This window comes from Mercenaria mercenaria, chromosome 17 (genome assembly GCF_021730395.1).
Source record: "Mercenaria mercenaria strain notata chromosome 17, MADL_Memer_1, whole genome shotgun sequence".
In the NCBI taxonomy this organism is placed as follows: domain Eukaryota; kingdom Metazoa; phylum Mollusca; class Bivalvia; order Venerida; family Veneridae; genus Mercenaria; species Mercenaria mercenaria.
This window is the reverse complement of record NC_069377.1, coordinates 57,305,532-57,319,686: the sequence shown is the minus strand read 5'-3', so window position 1 is coordinate 57,319,686 and position 14,155 is coordinate 57,305,532. Positions and strand designations below refer to the sequence as shown.

The 14,155-nt window shown below is 34.0% G+C and overlaps 1 protein-coding gene across 3 annotated transcripts in view; it reads left to right on the top strand.

Moving 5' to 3' along the window:
• Positions 1–13,349, top strand: part of LOC123536397 (kinesin-like protein KIF17) — a 51,726-nt gene extending 38,377 nt beyond the window's left edge. For all 3 annotated transcript variants that reach the window (XM_045319561.2, XM_045319560.2, XM_045319559.2), the window contains 3 exons: positions 1,718–1,806; positions 2,448–2,535; positions 5,767–13,349. In XM_045319561.2, the coding sequence (XP_045175496.1) occupies positions 1,718–1,806; positions 2,448–2,535; positions 5,767–6,020 (431 nt within the window). In that variant the 3' untranslated portion in view covers positions 6,021–13,349. The remainder of the gene's footprint in view (positions 1–1,717; positions 1,807–2,447; positions 2,536–5,766) is intronic.
• The last annotated feature ends 806 nt before the right edge of the window (positions 13,350–14,155 follow it).

The window sequence follows — 14,155 nt, the reverse complement described above, 5'->3', positions numbered from 1 at the left end:
TCAACAACCCACCATTAAAGCCAATCCCTGCTGAAAGGAAAAGTCTTTTTTTTTGGTATTTTCTATGTTAACCCTTATTGTTTCTCTTTACGTACCCCCATACATACAAGTTCTATCTCTCTCCCATCCATGATTACACTCACCTTCAGTTACAACCTGAATTACATGTACAGGGCTCTCGCGAGTGGGCGACTTGAGCGAAATAGGCGCTCTAAAACTTCAAACTTCGCTCAAATCTAACCTCAAAGCGAAATGCAAGTCGCCCGATTTTCTTTGATTTCTGCACTCGCTAATTACTGCTGCCCGGACTGTTGACAATTTGCACGGTGTCATAATGAGTGTCGAATACACAAACACACGCCGGCAGCATAATTTAAGCTCCGCCTACCTCAGGTACTTGCGAGATTTTCCCGAGAAGTGTGAAAGCGAATCAGATTATCCGATACACCAGAGTACATTGTTTTAAGCCAATCAGAGCCGCGTTTACGTCTTTGACACCTTGCGTAAATTGTCAACATGTTTGAGTGCAAAAAAACAATGTTTTATTAAAGAAACTGCTGATTAACCATGCGATTAGTTGGAATATGGTACACAATTATTTGTTATCTATGATAAAAGAACGACATGTAATGTATTAACTACGTTAAATTGACTTCAGTCGATGAATTTATTTGAATATGTATTTCTAGTTTACACATTTTACTTTCAGTTTTATATTTCGAGTGAGATACTGACATTCCTCGGGGAATGGTTGGTGCAAAGAGCTATAAAAATAAATACACTTCTACTTCTTTGCTTGGTGTTAATAATAAACACTTCATACAAGATATAATCAAAATCGGCGGGTTACATTTATAGCATCGGCTTGAATTTTGAAAACGACTTTTTTCAGAATTTTGTAACAAAACGATAACCACTGTATGGGAAATGATCTAAGAAAATGAATGGTCACATCAATGTTTTTTATCAAGAAACAAGAAAATTACAGCCACCTTTCGAATCACTCAACATCATTGCGGTAGAAAAAGTCTTCCAACTTCTCCCTAAAGTCTCCCCACTTCTCCCTAAATCAGCTTGAGGGAGAAGTGACTTCTCCCAAAAATTTGGACCTAGCTAGACCCCTGATGTATATATACATTCTATATTATATCAGATTTATATAGCACCTTTCACATGATAGACACATTCAAGTCTGCCTTAGATACAAAGGCAACCACTTAGGATTCCCAAATCATCAACCAGTACAGACACAGAGTGATATGATCAGAGGGATAAAGCAAAAGTAAGCTCTCAGAATTGAGAGAGGAATTTTTTAGGTAAAGGCATGTCTGGCTAACTTAGACTAGCTCTTGGTGAATGACAGCCTGGTTCTTTAATGTTTCCATTGATAGCAGCAGGACATGCAAAACTCTCTTTCACAGGAAGAACCAGTTCTGGCCTCTTAGTTTGGAGGACTCACTCAAGAGCATCTCAGAAATTTCCAGTCTGGACCCTGGATCTCTGGGTTTACAGCCAAGCATGTTGTCACTTGGCCACGGAACTACCCCCACATGAAATTATTCCACTTGATGTGTAACATTTTTGTTACGTTTAAATAAAATATAAAACATACTTCTGCTTTGTTATTATTAGTACTTTGACAGCAGGATTTTAAGTTTTTTGTCCATTATTTGACCTGAATTCTCTTTTTATCATTACCACTTTAATTTTCATATAGGTACCACACTACCTACTGGAGTGAATGGTCACAGAAGCCCACGGATGGTAAATGGTGACTATGATGACTTTGAGGACAGATTTAGACATGTAAGTTAATAAACTGTCAGGAATCAAAGAATTGTGATAAAACCCTGTAGAATCCAAATGCATCAATATTTTGCAATTTCATTTGTGCATGTTTATATGAAATAAAAATAAAATGTGACAGTAAACTGCATTTCTTACTTTAATTCTGGACTGATTTATGTCCTCTGTTTATTGCAAGATGCATGTGATTAATTGCAACCCAATAAAATGGTCCTAATGGTAGTAGAGTTGTTGTCCTTGCTGTTTTTGAATCGCTTGCCCCTCGACACTGCAGGTTTGAAATCTTGCTTGATGTGTAGAACTTTTTCACGTGTTGAAGTTTTGCACCTGTCTTATAGAAAGTGTATGGTTCTACCCAGGTGCATTCCCATACCAGAAATAATGTCGGTTAAGGCACATGGGTTTTAAAACACAACAGAAACAGAATGGCAGTGAAGTATCATTCATATGTCTTTATATTTTGATTGTAATATTTGCAGAATCAGATGAATAGTTTTCCATGCACAGTTACAATTTTACATGATAAACTTGCAGTTATAATCAATGCTGCTAATTGACATTATTACAAACAAGCTGTCATCGTGCTTAGTGATAGCACTACCTGATGCTAAATAGTAAGACACTGTTCTTAATTGTTACAGAAAATCATGCGCAGTGAGGACAAGACGGGTAACTATTTCCAGACAAAACGGCCCAGTCAGCTGGTCTCTGAGCCACTTACAAAAGTTGGTTAGTATATGCTTTGTGTTAAGGATGTAGGAGCGAATTTTTTCTAACGTAAAGAATTTTTTCATACTCTGTGAGCTTGAAGAACATTTGTTTCCAAGACAAACAAGAGAAGAAAAAACATAGGTCACCGAACTCATTTTCATTTTATACGGCATTTTCTTCACCCACTACTTAAGCATTTCTGAAATTTTGTAAAATTAGAAAAATGGTGATACTTTATGAAACATATAATATCCCACTTAATGTTATAGGAATTTCAGGTGTTACAGGTTAATATGAATACAAGGTGATGCCAGTATTATATAAGCATAAATGTCACTAACAATTTTCTTTCATTTTCACATATTGACATAATTACCCCACCCACTTTATTGTCAATGGAAAAATGTATTTAGATCTACAAAAAATTTCTGACGTTAAGATTTTCAAAATATTTTGCAGCTTTAATGACCCACAAAAATGCTTCAAAATGGAAAGAAAAACAGTTGGGGTCACCATGCATCTAAGAGATTTATTAAGAAAAAACTGTTAAAAATTGGTGAATTTTGGTATTTTTTGTTCTTTTTGTTTTAATATATGTTTTCTAGAAAATATAATGTGCCATCTTGAAAACTTTTATTTCAGTTATAGCTCATTATTATATGTATCAGTCAGGAAAATTTCAAAACCAGACCTTATTTACTTTAATAAATATTTGACATTACCTACCCCTACCCATTGTATATCTTACATCAATTTTAGGCAAATACCGGTACCAGCCAAACATAAGGGGGAAAACAAATTTTTTCGCAAAAAGTAGAATTTATTTGATTAAATGGTACATTATTAGCCATATATTAATTATCTATCATAATTTTTTGGCAAAACTTTTGTTAGAAAGCACTATTCGGAGAAACATTTTTCAAAATGGCGGATATCCTATAAAAAACGCTCTTACATCCTTAATATAAAATGCAATCCATGTCTGATGTTGAAAATGATTTTAACCACAGAGTTTGATAATTGAAAGAGCATATTTAGAAGACATTTTATGGAAGTTTTGTCATTAGTTGTAAAGTGTGTCAAGCATGATAATCATGGGAATTCTGACAAAGATTTGTCAATGAAGTCTGAGAGAATCCATTGAGTTGCTCTCATATGATTTTGTAAATTCAGTACTGTAGATTTCATGTACCTTTAAATGTCAGATGATTTTATAGCTTTATTACATTTACTTATTTGAGCCACATTTAGCACTTCATAACTGATGTATATATATATATCTATGATGTTCTTGACACAACATCTCTAAATGCTGTTGGAGACTTACTTAAAAGCATTGTAACTTTTGAAATAGTGAAGATAATATTTTCAAATAAGTAGAAGCATTTTTAGCTCGACTATTCAAAGAAAAGTCTAGCTATTCTACTCACCCTGGCGTCAGGGTCGGCGTCACACCTTGGTTAAGTTTTTGCATGCAAGTACATACAGCTATCATTTGAAGGCATATACCTATATTTTTCTAGGTCAATTACCAACCTCACTGGATCAAGTTACATAACTCTAACATGTATTTTGAGCAAATTATGCCCCCTTTTGGACTTAGAAAATTCTGGTTAAAGTTTTACATGCAAGTTACTATCTCCAAAACTAATGCAGATATTGAATTGAAACTGAACATGTGTCTTCGGGGTTATAAAACTAGTTGATAGCACCAAGTCCCATAACTCTGACCTTCATTTTGGTCAAATTATGCCCCCTTTTGGACTTAGAAAATTCTGGTTAAAGTTTTACATGCAAGTTACTATCTCCAAAACTAATGCAGATTGGATTGAAACTGAACATGTGTCTTCGGGGTTATAAAACTAGTTGATAGCACCAAGTCCCATAACTCTGACCTTCATTTTGGCCAAATTATGCCCCCTTTTGGACTTAGAAAATTCTGGTTAAAGTTTTTGCGTGCTGGTTAAAGTTTTGCGTGCAAGTACAAACAGCTATTACTAAAAGGCATATAGATTTGAAACTTATTTTTTCTTTTTCTAGATCAATTACCTACCGCATTGGACCAAGTCCCATAACTCTGACCTTCATTTTGGCCAAATTATGCCCCCTTTTGGACTTAGAAAATTCTGGTTAAAGTTTTTGCGTGCTGGTTAAAGTTTTGCGTGCAAGTACAAACAGCTATTACTAAAAGGCATATAGATTTGAAACTTATTTTTTCTTTTTCTAGATCAATTACCTACCGCATTGGGCCAAGTCCCATAACTCTGACATGTATTTTGGGCAAATTATGCCCCCTTTTGGACTTAGAAAATCCTGGTTAAAGTTTTACATGCAAGTTACTATCTCCAAAATTATTGCAGATATTGAATTGAAACTTCACATGTGTCTTCGGGATTATAAAACTAGTTGATAGAATCAAGTCCCATAACTCTGACATGTATTTTGGGCAAATTATGCCCCCTTTTGGACTTAGAAAATCCTGGTTGAAGTTTTGCATGCAAGTACATACAGCAATTACCAAAAGGCATATAGCTTTGAAACTTATTTATTCTTTTTCTAGGTCAATTACCAACCTCACTGGGTCAAGTTTCATAACTCTAACATGTATTTTGAGCAAATTATGCCCCCTTTTGGACTTAGAAAATTCTGGTCGAAGTTTTACATGCAAGTTACTATCTCCAAAACTAATGCAGATATGGAATTGAAACATAACATGTTTCTTCGGGGTTATAAAACTAGTTGATAGCATCAAGTCCCATAACTCTGATATGCATTTTGGTCAAATTATGTCCCCTTTTGAACTTAAAACTCTTTTGATATTTAACATTTTGGGTAATAGTTTCCTGCTTATGTGACAAAATTTCAAATAGTCGAGCTTGGCTGTCTTATGGACTGCTCTTGTTAAATAATATTTTTTTACCTCCATCTTGTGTTTGACTAACACAGGTTGTGTCATGGAAAAAACCCATATAGAATTCCGGTACTTGGAAATAATCTAAGTTTGTTGAGATAAAATTTTATAGTTTTGGCCATGGTGACTAACTGACATGAATCCATAGACTTCAAATTTTGACCTTTGGACTGATGTATAGTTTTATAACAGGATATTGCAATATAAAGCCATAATTCACAAAAGTCCTGTTACATATTTGGTAGATAAAACAGTAGTTTAAAGATTTACTGTATTTATTGTCCTTGGAGAATGCAATGAAAGAGCAAAAAAGTATCATGCTATTTCAACTATTTCAGACATGTCTGAAGTGAAAAGAAACTATAACATACAGCCACAAAATGTTTTACCAATGAGCAATGGCTTTGGTGGTCGTAATAGTTTAGTGGACATGGATGAGCCCATGAGTAGTGGACTAAAGGCGGCAAAAGTCCATGGGCAGGTCATGAATGATGAGGGAGTTGTCAGAAAACCGACAAGGTTGCAGGCACTAGGGCCTGTAGGGAAAAAGGAGAAAAGGAAGAAGAAAAATAATTACGACGATGGTTATTGATGAAAGGGAACATGTTAGAAAATCTGTTTTTGAACTTTATACTGTTTAGCTACTTTTGTAGAAAAGACAGAAAGTAGGTATTGGTAGCCCAGTATAAAACTATTGTAACTGCTTCATGATTTATGTGCAGTTAGAATAGTTTTGCACTGCGACAATGTATCAGTTGTCTTTCTGTTTCACTGGCAGATTAATTCTAGAGGTTTTCTATGACAGGTAACCAGATAACACTGAGTGTTTTAGAAGTTTGTGTTTATTTTTACAGAATGCAGTTTATTTATTATCTCAGTTTTTTTCCAGGTTAAGCCTGTAACTTTTATTTTGTTAGACATCTGGAATGGAGCAACATCTTTGTTAACATTTTTATGACTTTTTGTGCCCCCCTCCCCCATGAGTGGTGGGGGCATATAGATTTGGTCTTATCCGTGCGTGCGTCCGTCCAAAGTTCGTGATTGCCTACCTCGAAAAGTATTTGATATAAATTGATGAAACCTTGCATGAGTCTTTATCATGATATGAACTTGCACACCTCCTATTTTTGGTCTGGCCCCTATTTTCAGAGTTATGGCCTGTGAAATAGTCAAAAATGCACTTTTTTCACCTAATTATGTGCATAGTTCAAAAAGTATTAGATGTAAATTCAGGAAACCTTACTGGAGTCTTTAATGTGATGTGACCTTGCTAACTTGGCATTCTTCTTGGAATCTTAGCTCTTATTACAGAGTTATAGCCCTTGAAATAGCCAAAATAGTGGATTTTTGTTTGTGATGCTCATAGCTCAAAAAGTGTAGGGACTAGAATAATGAATGCTTTTCATAAAATGTTTGTTGAGGCTATACCCCATTAAGACTGCAAATATTTGAATTATTGCCCCTTATTTGTGACAAATGTACCAGTTGGGGGCACACCCTGTGTCCTACAGACACATTCTAGTTAAATATTACCCCCAATTTTGTAAGTTACTAGTAATGCAGAAAATGTTGAAAACAGTATCAATAAATGAAATGCAAAGCAACTTCAGTCTTTTAAGTTCTTTCATGTTCTAAAATGGCGTAAGTGCAATGAAAAATATAACATTTTACTTTTCATAAAATAATGATAACTGAGTGTGAATTTCATCCAGTACAGAAAGTTATAAAGATTCACATGTCATCATATCAGTAACATGCACATATTTTCTTTTATTATATACCTATAAAAATTCTGTAAAAAAATCAGCTTGTATTTCACAATTAAATATGAACAGACAGACAAAAATTCCGTATTGTTCCTTTTAAATTCTGTATTGTACCTTCCGTATTGTATGCTGCTGGACTATTTTCATTAATATGCATGACCCGGCACATTTCTATAAATAGCGCACATAAAAACTTCTCTATTATTAGTTCCATTTAATATCGATAAACACTGAAGATTTTGTTCAAGAACAAAACAAGAATCAAAATGGTAAAGGTATATAATAAAAGGGTCATTATAACAGTAGCTAGATCTGGGACTTTGTATTCAGCTCTCGTGGATTTTGCAAGGTTGGATCACACCCGGCGCTTGCGCGCCTCGTGAGATCCAATCTGGCAAAATCCACTCGAGCCGAATACTGCATCCCAGATCAAGCTACTGTTATAATAATCCTATTATATTCATTTAAAATGTCAAAGCTTTATTTTTAGAACTGATCAGAATGATATCATGTTATTTTTAGAACTGATATATGTCACTGCATGCTATTTTTAGAACTTGTAATGTGATTGGATGTTATTTTTAGAACTGATTACTATGATTGCATGTTATTTTTAGAAGTGATAGTCAATGTGATTGGGTGATACACATTCACATTTATATTTTGTAATTGTATTTTTATGCTTTTGTTGTCCATCCATATAAGAGAAAAAAAAAGCATTGAAAAAATACAAGCCAAGAGGGTAAATTAAATCTGATATTACAAGACTTAGGTTAAAACTTTCGAGCTTTTTAAGTGTAATAATGTACTGTATTAAGTATGCATGTGTACATAAGGCTCTCGGGCTTAGTCGTATTAGTTTAGGGAGAGGATACAGATCACTGGGTCTTGACTTGATCTCCAGGTGAGGCCTATGTTCACCCTTATGACTTGGTTAAAGACACTGCATCTGAAGTCATTTCGTCCTCCACCTCAGATTCATGTGGAGAAGTTTGCACTTACTGGTGGAGAACAGATTAATACTGGTACAGAATCCAGGAACACTGGTCGGGTTAACTGCCTTCATCTGTATAACTGAAATACTGTTGAAAAACAATGCTAAACCCAAAACAAACAAAAACATTTGTATATACATGTATTTTCACAGTAACTTACATGTATAAGTATGATACAGTCTTGTATGCAGCAACAGCTCAATTTTAGCTCTTTGAATCAGTTTAACAGCAAACTTACCTACATATAGCATTGAAATGGAAAACAGGGTTTCCTTTACTCAGTATAATTTTGTCTCCTGGCTCTAAGCACAATAATAATGTTTATATTTTGTGATTGATACCTTTACTATTAGTATGTTAGAGCAGAAATTTGTTGATCAAATTCTGTGGGTAGTGACTGCTGTTTCACTAGAAATTGTAAAAATTTAATGTTTGTTAACAATCTGCGGTTTTATTATACAAGATATATTTGTACAAAAGTGTGACAGATTAAAATGTATGTGATTATATTATACCAAGACTTTTCACAAATTTGATACCAATTTCACATGTTTGTAACAAATCATATCAAATAGGGTAGTCTGGAAATGTCCGTCCATGTAATTGAATGTCTGTTCCCAAGTACACAATGTACATTTTATTTTCTTTATTTGATTTGGAATATTTTGCATAAAAGTGCTGTAATATATGACTTTATGACTTTATTATTGATTCTTATTTATGATGTGTCTGTGAACAGTAACATATTTATTTTGGTTGTGATTTGCATAATAAATACAACATATTTGAAAACTACATATTGAATATACGTATCACACAAAAGTATATATTTATTCCATGCATGAATGTAGTATTTCACCATCACCAAACAGTTATAAATTTGCAATGACATTATAATTTATAAGTTGCACGACAATGGTACATTGGTGTATGGGAAGTAGTAATTTATTTAGAAAACATTGTTCCAGTTCAAGAAATGATATCCTTATATGTGTTTTTCTTATTTATGCAAGAAGGGTATGTAACAGAATATTTAAGACTTAAAGAGACTTGCTTCTAGATTAACGTAACAGTATGTTATCTTTTCAAAATAGATGAAAATATCGTAGGTGAATGAGATTGAAGTTGTTAATACTTTTAATATACTGTACAAAGTTCACTAAAGCACTACATAATATTTCTAATAATTGTACCCTATTACCAAAGGGGTAAAGAGAATTTTCAGTATGTTCACAATTTAACAAACATGTTTTTGATACAGATATTGGCCATGGAAGTTTTCTTTTTCAGTAGCAATATAAATCATAATGTAGTGCTTTCTTTTTTTACAAAATGTTTAATTAATCTGGAAGTGAGTCCCTTTAAATATTGGACTTGAAAGTAAATACATTACTCTGTGTTTAGGTGACAGTTTTCCAGTTTTCTGAGATCATGTATAATGAGTTTGACATTAGCAGTAAACTTATGCAATGAAACCTTTTAAGAAAATAAATAAAATAATACATTTGTTTAATTTGTTAATGGCTGGAACAAGCTAAGCACCTTTAGAGTTGGAAATAATGTTAGATATTTGCATTCTTTTAATTGTATCTTTACCTTTATTAAGTTCATACTTTTCTTACTTTGTTTGATATGGAAACAACAGAAACAAAATGTTCATGCTGTCTCTTTTGTAACTATTTGCTGCGATCTTACAGCATTTAGTTTGATAACTCTCATGTCATGTTAATGTTTTTGTAATTGTAAAGTAATCATGTGTTTTATTAAATCAAGAGTGTTTTTTCATGTTAAAGCTACATTATACATTGAAGTATAAGTAAAATTTAAGAAAATGAATCATTTCATTTTACATTTTAAATTCAATGCATTTGTATTTTTATCGGATAGCTCTCTAGCTACTTAAATCTTTTGAAAATAATTGACCTTTTTAGCAAAGTTTCTACCAAATTATTGTTCTGTCTCCTTTTTCATTTTTGGCTTGTCGTTTTTGACCAATTTTCATAATTTCTAAATAGGCAAAACGTAAATAAATACCAATAAAATGAATGTTATAGCCACACATTTTTTTTCTAAGGAACACTCTTCATATAAAAAGAACAATATTATCATTCCTTAGTCAACAAAACACCTCAAAATAACACCTACAAGACATATATTGGCAGATGTTCTGTGATATATTGATTTAGTATGTTTTACATGAAAAGCAATTTTCAGGACCAAATCAATCAGTCATATGATTTTTTTTTACAGCTTATTTTGACGACACCATATTCACTTTTTAAATGTTTTAAAATATGTACTTTTATATAAAAGTATCTCAACCAGACACACAGTTTGGCTTCTGTAGTATTCTTTAAGTTTTGACAAATGATTTGTTATGTACATACTTGGGTACATAATGTCATGGTGAAGAAAAATGAATTAAGGGAAATTTTTGGATATTGTCTAAATATAAAAAAAATGAGCTTTACATGTGTGTTACATCAAAAGTCAGTCGAAAATGTTTTTAAATCGAAAATGTTAAGTTTTATTATTAAGTAGGCTGTATTTTTATCGGTCAAATATCAGTATATGCTGTATGTAGATGTAGCATCACGTAGATGTTCCTGTTATAAACTTTATTTTTCTAAAGATTTTTTTTTATGTCCCCCTTTGAAAAAGGAGGGGTATATTGTTTTGCAGATGTCCGTCGGTAGGTTGGTCTGTCGGTCGGTCGGAATGTAGACCTATCCGTTTCCGGATGATAACTCAAGAACGCTTGGGCCTAGGATCATGAAAATTGATAGGGAGGTTGGTCATCACCAGTAGATGACCCTTATTGATTTTGAGGTCTGTATATCAAAGGTCAAGGTCACAGTGACCCTGAATAGTAAAACGGTTTCCGGATGATAACTCAAGAACACTTGGGCCTAGGATCATGAAAGTTGATAGGGAGGTTGGTAATAACCAGCAGATGAACCCTATTGATTTTGAGGTCAGTATGTTAAAGGTCAAGGTCACAGTGACCCTGAACAGTAAAACAGTTTCCGGATGATAACTCAAGAATGCTTAGGCCTAGGGTCACGAAAATTGATAGGGAGGTTGGTCATGACCAGCAGGTGACCCCTATTGATTTTGAGGTCAGTATGTCAAAGGTCAAGGTCACAGTGACCAGGAACAGTAAAATGGTTTCCAGGCAATAACTCAAGAACGCTTGGGTCTAGTGTCAGGAAAATTGATAGTTAGGTTGGCCATGACCAGCAGATGACCCCTATTGATTTTGAGGTCATTAGGTCAAAGGTCAAGGTCACATTGGCCAGGAACAGTTAAATGGTTTCTGATCTTCTTGTCCAAAACCATAGGGCCTAGGGCTTTGATATTTGGTTTGTATCAAAATCTAGTGGTCCTCTACCAAGATTGTTCAGATTATTTCCCTGGGGTCAAATATGGCCCCACCCCTAGGGTCACATGGTTTATATAGACTTATATAGGAAAACACTTTGAAAAACCTCTTGTACAAAACCACAGGGCCTAGGGCTTTGATATTTTGTATATGACATCATCTGGTGATCCTCTACTAAGATTATTCAAATTATTCCCCTAGGGTCAAATATGGCTCCGCCCTGGGGGTCACATGGTTTACATATACTTATACAGGGAAAAACTTTGAAAATCTTCTTGTCCAAACAGCAAAGTCTATGGCTTTGGTATTTTGTAATGTAGCATCATTTAGTGGTTCTCTACCAAGTTTGTTCAAGTTATCCCTCTCCAGTCAAATATGGCCCTGCCTCAGAGGTCAGATGGTTCATATAGACTTATATAGGGAAAAACTTAGAATCTTCATGTCCATAACTTACATCATTCAAATTTTGACCACATGGACCACATGTATAGTTTTGATTGGCAAGATGAACCTTGACATGAGTTGACCTTGATCTTGACCTAGTGACCTACTTTCACATTTTTGTACCTACAGCCTTCAAATTTGGACCACATGCATAGGTTTGTGTACTGAAAAAAACTTTGACCTTGTTATTGACCTAGTGACCTACTTCCACATTTTTGAAGGTACAGGTTTCAAATTTGGACCACATGCATAGTTTTTTGTTCCAAAATAAAGTTTGACCTTGATTTTGACCTAGTGACCTAGTTTCACATTTCTCAAGCTACAGCCTTCAAATTTGAACCACAAGCGTACTTTTGTGTACTGAAATGAACTTTGATCTTGAGATTGACCTAGTGACCTACTTTCACATTTCTGAAGGTACAGACTTCAAATTTGGACCACTTGCATAGTTTTGTGTTCTGAAATAAAATTTGACCTTGATTTTGACCTAGTGACCTACTTTCACATTTCTCAAGCTACAGCCTTCAAATTTGAACCACATGCATAGTTTTGTGTACCGAAATGAACTTTGATCTTAAGATTGACCTAGTGACCTACTTTCACATTTTTGAAGGTACAGGCTTCAAATTTGGACTGCTTGCATATTTTTGTGTTCTGAATTGAAATTTTACATTGATTTTTATCTATTACCTACTTTCACATTTCTCAAGCTACAGCCTCCAAATTTGAAGCATATGCATAGTTCTGTTTACCGAAATGAACTTTACCTTGAAATTGATCTAGTGACCTGCTTTCACATTTCTCAAGCCACCGCTTTCAAATTTGGACCACATACACATTGTTTTGTACCTAAATGAAATTTGACATTGATTTTGACCTTGAGCTAGTATTGAAATTTGGAACATTCAAAAATGGCTCAGTGGCTGGCGCCAAGATCAATCTGTAATCTCTTGTTAGGTTAATAGGTTAAAGGTCAAGGTCAGATTAAACCAGAATGGTAGTACTTTTGTTTACAGTGAGCATATAATTTCTGTTCCTTGTGCAATTACTAAATGCATCAAGGGGGGCATTTCGTGCTCGACGAGCTCTTGTTTATTTTCAGACACTGGTAATGGCAAAAAAAATAATATGTAGAGAAACTACTTGTACTAGATATTTCATTTAAAGGTGTCTTGTTGAAATAACTTGTGTCTTCATATTTTAAAGTCTTGAATGATCTTTGTTTACATTCCGTCCTGATGCAGTATTACATAATTATAATATATTCACCTCTGTGATGATATTTTTGTTGTTGTTAAATTAATTGAAATAAAATTTGCTGTATGAACTTGTTTTATCTGTTTGATGTTTAATTGATACTTGTCTACATTGATTACGTTCATTGAAGTCTTAATTGAAGACTTAAGTAGTAAATCTTATCAACTGAGGAACACAAGACGGGGTGCATCTGCATCATCAATACTGAAACTGAAATCAGTAGGAAGATTGAAAAATATGGTATAAAATATGGTCACCTCACAGACTGCTTTAACACATATCCCACATATCCCTTTGCCTATTTATATGTGCAGAAATAATGCAGTGTTATAGTTAAACTATAACTTAGAAACAGTTTCGCCTAAGCCATGAAATCCTTTGAATGAATTAAACAAACTAGATCACTTCTGGGAAGCAACAGAGCTACCTCTTTCAGAGGTATACGATAAATCGCTCTGTCGCAACTTCCGAGCTAGTACATGTCGCGAGAAAAAACGTAAACAAGGATGAGTGTCATCAGTTATTTTGCATTTTTACAAGCATTGTATCAAATATAAAAAAAAATCGGGGAATGGTAGGCGATGTAGATTTAACTTTCCAGAAAACTTAAAGTTAGCAAATTTATTCTCGATTTGTGGTTGTGGCGATGTTTACCAAATAGCTGATTTATCTGTGAAGAGGGCCATTTCGTCATTGCAGCACTTTCGTGGTCAAATGTTTGCCTTTTAACGGATATCAATAAAGAATCCGAGTAGCCATGAGATAGTTCTTATGAATAAATTACATTTGGATTTAAGATTTGTACCTAAAATCGTTCTGGAGTAGAAATATTTACATGTTGCGAGAGGTAGCTCTGTCGCGAAAGAGATAGTCATGTTACAAA